This window comes from Leucopleurus acutus (genome assembly GCF_964270905.1).
Source record: "Leucopleurus acutus genome assembly, chromosome: 2".
In the NCBI taxonomy this organism is placed as follows: Eukaryota; Metazoa; Chordata; class Mammalia; order Artiodactyla; family Delphinidae; genus Leucopleurus; species Leucopleurus acutus.
Genome location: NC_139143.1, coordinates 104,174,698 through 104,183,115, shown reverse-complemented (window position 1 = coordinate 104,183,115; position 8,418 = coordinate 104,174,698). Strand labels below are relative to the sequence as shown.

Below are 8,418 nucleotides of genomic sequence, written 5' to 3'. Positions count from 1 at the left end.
GGAAAGAGAGTGGAGTTGCCAGATTTAGTGAATAAAAATACAGCTCACTCAGTTAAATCTGAATTGCAGATTAAAACGACAATTTTTTCAGTATATGTCCCAAATATTGAATGGTATTTTATCTGGCAACCCTTAAAGAGAGACACTGAGGCATGCATAAAGAACAGCAAAGCTGCTTTGAAATCAGAAATTTGGAATGGATCAACCTCAATGTGATGGGCATCAGATGGTAACCTCAGCATGCCAGGAAGTAAGGGAGGAACATTGGACTTGCAGCAGAAAGGAAGCCGGGCTAACAGCTTTTTGAAGATGCAGTTCTTGGGGGGCTCTCATGAGAGTAATGGGAAGAGACACATGTGGGAACCAGAGACTTGAAACTGGCAGGGAAGCCATTGTGGCAAATCACTTTGCCTACTTTCTAATTTTGCCCGAGTGGTCATCTATATTTTGTATCTCATAGCTGTGCACTAAGGATGAATATTGCTAAGTAATCGTCTGCAAAGTGTTTGAGCTCTTCTAAATGTTGAATCAATATTGAATGTTGTCCTCACCAACATTATTCACAAGAAAAGGACTGACTTCCCTCACACAAATCTTTGACATGGTTGAGGTTCATCGCGGTGGTTTAGAGCAGCAGTTAAGAATCTGCAGCTTGTCTACGGTCAAAGCCCACGCTAACCAAGTTACTTAACAGGTTTGGAACTCAGTTTCCTTGTTTGTAGAATTAGGATATTAACAGTACCTAACCTGCAGAGTCATGGTAAGGATTAAATGTGTTAATATGTGTAACACTTGCATAGTCAGGAAAGAAGTGGTTTTAAAGGACTTCATTTGTCAAACCGTTGTATACATACAGAACACCTTAACTGTTTACTGAAGGCATTTGACATGGCATCTGCAGTATTTGAGTTTTGGAACCTAGCTCAGCCACTCATTAGCTGGGACATCTAGTGGCTTAAACTGCCTGACATTTCCTTCATCAACAAAATGACCAACAATGTTTGCTTCATAGAGTAGTAGCGTTAAATTAGATAATCTACCACGTCTGATATAGTCTGGGTGTGCAATTTACTTTAATTCCTTTTCCTTTAAAGAACTCATAAATTAGTGCATGAGGTGAAGTTTGCCAAGTCCACACATTTTGTTGTGCTGAGTAGACACAACATATCTTCCCTTTTAAGTGAAATACATTCTCAGACCCAATCAAAGTCTATTCTAGAGTATAGAGGACAGTTATCTTAGTTTCTATGTCGTTCGCACTTACTGCTGTTAAATTTTTGGGTGTGTGCTGGGTGCAATGCTGCTGATGAGAGCTTTCGGGCAACTGTGTATTAACTGTCATTTTTTTCCTTTGCAAAGTCGTAAGATCCCAGAAGACAGGAGTCTGTTGTTTATTCATTCAGCCTCCTTCTGAGTCATTCAGGTACAGGGTGTGTCTGTACTGTGTTAATTGAAACTGCACAACGGAGAAGTTTTGCGTTCACATCTGTTAGGATGGGAAGCCAGTGCGACCAGGAACTGGGTGGAAACCGTCTTTGAAGCAGGCGGGCCGTCAGAAGTGCTCTCAGCTTATCATTTAGGCGGAGCTGACCAAGGCCGCCTCGCAGTCTCACGTTCTGAAGTAGCATCCAAGGGAAAGGAAAGAGTGGGCGAGTTGTGAGCATTGAGGCTTGGGGGCCTCTCAAGTAGAAAGGGAGAGAAGCGCGCTGGCCCCGAGATGGGCAGCTGCAGGCCCCAGGCTGATCGGGCCCGGCAGCTCTTCCCCTTTGGAAATTCCTGAGCTGCCCAACTGTTTAAATCTCTCGGGCCCCGGCAGCTGCCCACCTCCTTAAAGACCTCACCACTGGCCAGAATCTAGGACACAAGGCCTGATTTTGCACCCAGTTGAGTGAGGGGAACCCCCGCCCAACACCTCGCCCGGAGCTGGCCCATTTCACTGCGCGCCCCGAGAAAGCCACTTTCTGCCCCTCAGACCGCAAGTTTCGAGGCAGCAGCGGGATGGGGGTGAGAGGTGGAGGCGGGCAGAAGGGGAGGAACCTCCCGGGCCATTCTCCCTCCCAGGCTGCTCGCCTCCTCCATACCTCTGGCAGCCCCTTCCCAGCCTCTCCGCCCCCAGAACGCAGCCGGGACTCGCGGGGTCGCGGCGCCTGTTTCCCCTGCCTCCGCAGACGCGGCCGGGGCCGGAGAGGAGGGCGGAGCCCGGCCACAATCACTGGACTCCAATCCCCCAAGGGCTGCGGGGCTGGGGGACCAGAGAGGTGCACTACACACGCCAGGCCGTCCTCTGTCCCTTAAGACTTTTCTGGAGAAAAGCTTCCAACAGCTCTTCACCTCCCCCCTTTTCTAAGGCGCGGGAGAACGGTCTCCACCGCCCAGGAGCGGCGGATTGCAGGGCGAGGGCCGAGATTTATACTAAGAGTCCTGGGGGCACCAGGCTCCGCCCCTTTTCGGTTTTTTTTTTTTTTTTTCCTTTTTTTGGTTGCCTGTGGGGAAGGCGGGGTTCTTCTTGTGTGTGTGTTTCTGCCCCAGATCTTTCCTGGACAGTGAGTCTCAGCAGCACTGATCCTGAGGCCCCCAGCCGCGGGCGGAGGGCGTGTGGGGTTGAGGCACTCACTCCTCCCTGTCTCTTCCTAAAGAAGCCACTAAGCCTCAGCGGGGCGCTCGGCGACTTCAGCTGACCAGTCGGCCGGGCTGCGGCGAGCGCGCTGGCCATTGGAGTGCGCGGCTGCGGAGGGAGGGGACCCCGACTCGAGTAAGTTGAGAACGCGGCGCGCTCAGTCGGGGGCAGCAGCAAGATGCCGAGCGCGCCGTGCAGACCCGGAGCTCCCCGAACGCAGCTTCGTCCAGCCTGAGCCAGGTAGGGAGTGCGCGCGGAGGAGCATCGCGGCGGGAGGTCTTCAGAGGCAGAAACAAAATTTTTAAACCGGAATGAAGCAAAACGAACACTTTTAAAACATCAGTCTTTGGGTGCTGAAAACAAGCATCTCTGGGCTACCAAGGAGACCAACCGGATCGGATTGTTCTTGGCGCACTTGTGACTTAACAAAGTTTGGAAAAGGGTTAAGTTCCCATTGTAGAACCGTCTGGGGTTGGGAGATAGCGGAAGCTGTGGTGGGTCGGAGGAGAGGCGCTTATTCTGGGAAATCCTATAGACAAAGACCGGGGGAGGTGGGGTAAGGGCTTAAACTTGCACTGCGAGCGAGCGGGGTGTGGAATTAGATGAGGGAAACGCGGAGCTACTGGGCGCGAGCTGCCTCTGCAGTCCTGGGAATTGCTGGAATTGCTGTCGCCTCGATGACTCCACTTTTATCGCATTTGCTACGTTACCTTGAAACACTTCAACAACTCTCTGGTAGACTTCTGATCACCAGTGCCACGTTTCATTCCCCCCACACTTTCTAGTTCTATGAGAGGAGGCAACGTGTTGGGGAAGAGCAGTGAATAAAACTGCCCGCGCTAGCTTAGCAATGCGCCGACAGACCTGTTTGTGTGAGTTTCTGGAGAGTAATTTGGCATTTGGAATTTGGAATGCAGTGGCATGTATTTTTATCACTTGTAGTTTAACTTCTCTTATTGTGTGCGTGTTTTGGCTATATCCACAGTAACTAAAAATACTCCTTTTGCAATCAACGAATGTACGGCACTTCTGGGATTTATTGCAATATCTTATGAATGATTTTCACTGCGTACCTTTATATTTTCTTGCACTGGCTCGCAAGAAAAAAGAAGAAGAAGAAGAAGAACGAAAAGGCTGTTGCTTCACGGAGGCGCTAAGCTTTCCTGTTTACCGCAAGGCCAGGGCGGGCTTGGCTGCCCACACCATGCTGCGCCTTCGGACCCTAAGCACACCTGCTCCTAGAGAGTTATTAATAGAGCCCAAAAAGTGACTGACGCTGTCAAATGGTTTTCGTGCAAACCTAATTTCTTGCATGGCAATTAGGAGGTGGTTTTAGCTGGGTGGTGGTGGAGGGCAGAGGTGTGCGTCTCCGCCCTCACATTGGTGGTTGAGGCTCTTCGAAGGAGCGACCAGAAGCTGGTGGTGAGCCCGCCGCCGAGCGGGTGAACGCTTCAGAGACTCTTTCGACTGCGGCTGGAAACCTTGTGGGGTGGGAGCAGCGTTGGGCGGGGGTGGGGGTGGGTTGAGGAGGCAAGAGTGGGGATAACTGGGGTTCACTTTTCCAGTTTTCCCATTTCCATTTAAGTGGATGTAACCATAGGGGACGATTTTCGTCTTGTCGCGTCGGAGTTTTCAGTTTGGGTACATTTTTGTTTTTTCTCCCTTTCTTTCTTCCCCTTCTTCCTTTTTTTTTTTTTTCTTTGCAAGAAATGAGAGTTTGATTTTTTGTTTTGTTTTGTTTTCTTTAATCCTTCTTCCTGCACTCTCCCCAAGTTTCTTTAAAACAAATCAACAAGAAAACTGGAGCAGTACCTTCCTTAGAATGAATGACGCCAGTGTGCTGTGGCTTTTTCCCTGACTCTCTCTTTGTGATTTGTTTAAGGCTGCGGTTTCTGAGGCTCTCTCCAGCCACGGAAAAGCTGCACAAAAAAGCCTGGATCTCTCTCGCTCAACCACCCCTGCTGCCAGTGAAGGCTCTCTCCGCCTCGCCCTCTAGCGTTCATCTGGAGAAGTACCGCCCCGGGCTCCTGGGGACAGCGCGCATCATGGGGTCCACCAACATCCCTCTGATCAAGGCCCTCCGCAGCTCTGTCTCCGACTATGTCAACTACGACATCATCGTCCGGCATTATAACTACACGGGAAAGCTGAATATCGGCGCGGACAAGGAAAACGGCATTAAACTGATCTCAGTGGTGTTCATTCTCATCTGCTGCTTTATCATCCTAGAGAACATCTTTGTTTTGCTGACCATTTGGAAAACCAAGAAGTTCCACCGACCCATGTACTATTTTATTGGCAACCTCGCCCTCTCAGACCTGTTGGCAGGAGTGGCCTACACAGCCAACCTGCTTTTGTCTGGGGCCACCACCTACAAGCTAACCCCGGCCCAGTGGTTTCTGCGGGAAGGGAGTATGTTTGTGGCCCTGTCTGCCTCCGTGTTCAGCCTCCTAGCCATTGCCATTGAGCGCTATATCACCATGCTGAAGATGAAACTCCACAATGGGAGCAACAGGTTCCGCTCCTTCCTGCTCATCAGTGCCTGCTGGGTTATCTCCCTCATCCTGGGGGGCCTGCCCATCATGGGCTGGAACTGCATCAGCACGCTGCCCAGCTGCTCCACAGTGCTGCCGCTCTACCACAAGCACTATATCCTCTTCTGCACCACGGTCTTCACTCTGCTCCTTCTCTCCATCGTCATCCTGTACTGCAGGATCTACTCCTTGGTCAGGACTCGGAGCCGCCGTCTGACTTTCCGCAAGAACATTTCGAAGGCCAGCCGCAGCTCTGAGAAGTCGCTGGCACTGCTCAAGACCGTGATTATCGTCCTGGGCGTCTTCATCGCCTGCTGGGCGCCACTCTTCATCCTGCTTCTGCTGGACGTGGGCTGCAAGGTGAAGACCTGCGACATCCTCTTCAGAACGGAGTACTTCCTGGTGTTGGCCGTGCTCAACTCTGGCACCAACCCCATCATTTACACTTTGTCCAACAAGGAGATGCGTCGGGCCTTCGTCCGGATCATGTCCTGCTGCAAGTGCCCCAGCGGAGACTCCACCGGCAAATTCACACGACCCATCATCGCCGGCATGGAATTCAGCCGCAGTAAGTCAGACAACTCCTCCCACCCTCAGAAGGATGATGGGGATAACCCAGAGACCATTATGTCTTCTGGAAACGTCAACTCTTCTTCCTAAAAGTGAAAACTGCTGACCCATGGGGAGCTTGCATGGTTGCCCACCACCCCAGTGTTTGGAAAAAAACCCAACAACTCTGTGCCTCCGCTGCTGCCAGGCAGGAGCTGTCTCAAGCCAGAGGGAGGGAGGGGGAGCTTAAGAGCAGCCTGGTGGTGCCTGGTGTTGGTGGGTAGACTTAGTTCCTGTGAACAATGCACTGGGAAGGGTGGAGATCAGGTCCTCGCCTGGAATCTATTTTCTCCCCTCGCTGGAGCTTTGATTTTGCACTGAGCCAAAGGTCTAGCATTGTCAAGCTCCTGAAGGGTTCATCTGGCCCCTCCTCAAAGACTAATGTCCCCGTGTGAAAGCGTCTCTGTCGGGAGCTTTGAGGAGATGTTTTCTTTCACTTTAGTTTCCAGCCCAAGTGAGTGTGTGCACTTCTGCTTCGCTAGGTATGCTCTGCATATCCTACCCTCCCTTCCCCTTCACACCCCTCCTCAGAATTCCTTTACTTTATATTTTAACTACCTGGCATTCAGAGTTGGGAGTGTGGCACGGTCCATTTCTTGATGACGTGTAGCAGGTAGGCTGTGTCCAGCAGGTAGACTGTGGTGGAGATGGTTTGGAAATGTAAAGCAATTTCACTTGCTGAAGCCAAAGTTTCCACGTAAGCTGGATGAGTGTTTTTGATTTTAGTTGCAGTCACTTTAAAAAAAAAAAACCTTTGCAATGAAATGTATTACAGTATCATATCCATCATGGCTGAAAACTGCATAAGGAAGTCCAATTTATTTAAATGACATCAGCCAGGATCCTTAGTGTCATAGGAGAAACAAACAAGCAAAACAAGGTGAAAACTGACTGGGGGGTGACTTTGTAAACCAAGAAAGATTTCTTAACGAATTTGTCTAACAAATACAGCATCTGTCTTTGGCACTTTTGTTGATGTTTCTTTCAGAGTGTTGTGTGAATCATTTCAACCAACAGGATGGCTGTATTTTGTTGTGTTAAAAGTACTTTTTTAATAATTTTTGAATGTATTTGTTTCAACATTTTATTGGATTTTCCTAACCTGTGTTAACACCATTGAATGTGTATTTCTTCAGAAAATACCATCCTCTTGTGCCCTTAAAGCATTACTTTAACTGATAGGGAACATAAGAAGTTTTTCAGTACATTAAATAGTTAATTGAAGATGTGTATAAATGTCACAAAGAATAAAAATATATTGGTGTCTGTTTAGTGTGGTTTCCAGTGCAATTAAACCGAGAAATGTCTTTTTTTTTAAAAAAAATAGTATTTAATAGGTTTCTGACAATGTGGATCATTTTGCACATAGCTTTATCAACTTTTAAACATTAATAAACTGATTTTTTTTAAAGATTCCTTTGTGAAGAGCATTTTTAAAAAAATAATTATTAAGACATTCTATTTGACTATGTGCCTCTTCAGAACCAGTTAAAGGCAAATTTCTGTTATTCTTTAGAGGATTTTACCCTGATAAACTAGGGTGTGAAAAAAGAATGTGGTTTGTTTAGAAACCACTCTTTTTTTTTCAGGAAGAGAAACTTCAATAACTTAACATTGAAGAGTAGTAAAGAATGAGATGAAAACCACCAGCTTCTAAATACCACATTGACAAGTAAATGTAATTGTTTGAGTTTTAAATGACATTCAAGCCAAACTAAATTAAGTACAATAATTCTGTCTTAAAACATGAGTTTTAAAAGAAATAATGTACAACAATGTGGTTGTAAATCAAAGTTAAATTATGACACTCAATGGTCGGTTCACACCCATCCCTAGAAGCTTACATTCTTGGTTTGCCATCAACATACTGGGGAAGTGGGGATATGGCTATGGGAGATTATATTAAATTACTTAATTCTTGCAGGACATTGTCTTGCCTTCTCCCAGTCTACCCGCTGAACAATATAAAACTGTACATTAGAATAAAGTTACAAGTTGTAGAATGTTGGCTGAATGGCATACATCTTTTATCTGAAAATTTTTGATTCATAGTATCTGAAAGCTTTAACATCCCTAGTCAATTTCTCCAACTATAAAATGGCAAGCCTCACAAAATTTTTAATTCTTGTTTTGATATTACCATCTTCATTGGGGATCACATAGAAGTACTTTGGTGTGTTTGCCTCTTCAGTGCTATTGTTAACTTTCAGAATTTGTGCTTTCAAGTGTCATTGAATATGCACAGGACACAGTTGGGACACGAAGATAAACCTCACCTAATAGAGTAGATGTCATTTCTGGGTAAAGTTAACTGTGGGAAACAGAAGCATGTTCACTAAGGAAACCTTAGGTCACAACCTCCAGTTTCCTGAAGGAAATGCCAAAAATGCTCTGAAGACAAAAGACTGGAAACAAACTGGAATGTCTCTATCCATCTGTCTGCTGAGGCGGAAGGAATGAATTCATGTTACACTCACTTCCTAGACCTTTCATTACAGAATCAAGCATAATGGAAAAGCATGTCCATTTTGTGTTTCTATGGAAGATAAAGTGGTTGTACTCTTGGACTTATCTTTATAAGCACAGCAGTGACTCACATGATGTGGGGAAGAATGAGGTGGAACAGTTGACCTTGGTGGGGACTGGGGAGCTCATCAG

The 8,418-nt window shown here is 47.1% G+C and overlaps 1 protein-coding gene across 2 annotated transcripts; it reads left to right on the top strand.

The window, feature by feature from the left end:
- The first annotated feature begins 2,328 nt into the window (after nt 1-2,328).
- S1PR1 (sphingosine-1-phosphate receptor 1) lies at nt 2,329-7,107 on the top strand. Of its 2 annotated transcripts, XM_082832579.1 has the most exons (2): nt 2,329-2,857; nt 4,500-7,107. In XM_082832579.1, the coding sequence occupies exon 2, from the start codon at nt 4,663-4,665 to the stop codon at nt 5,809-5,811; it is 1,149 nt and encodes a 382-aa protein (XP_082688705.1). In that variant the 5' UTR covers nt 2,329-2,857; nt 4,500-4,662; the 3' UTR covers nt 5,812-7,107. The 2 variants fall into 2 exon arrangements, with proteins under 2 accessions (XP_082688705.1, XP_082688704.1); XM_082832578.1 differs by lacking the exon at nt 2,329-2,857 and having other exon boundaries at nt 4,053-7,107.
- Nucleotides 7,108-8,418: the final 1,311 nt, after the last annotated feature.

Coding starts and splice junctions, on each gene's coding strand:
- S1PR1 (XM_082832578.1), top strand. CDS start 4,444: ATGACGCCAGTGTGCTGTGGCTTTTTCCCTGACTCTCTCTTTGTGATT.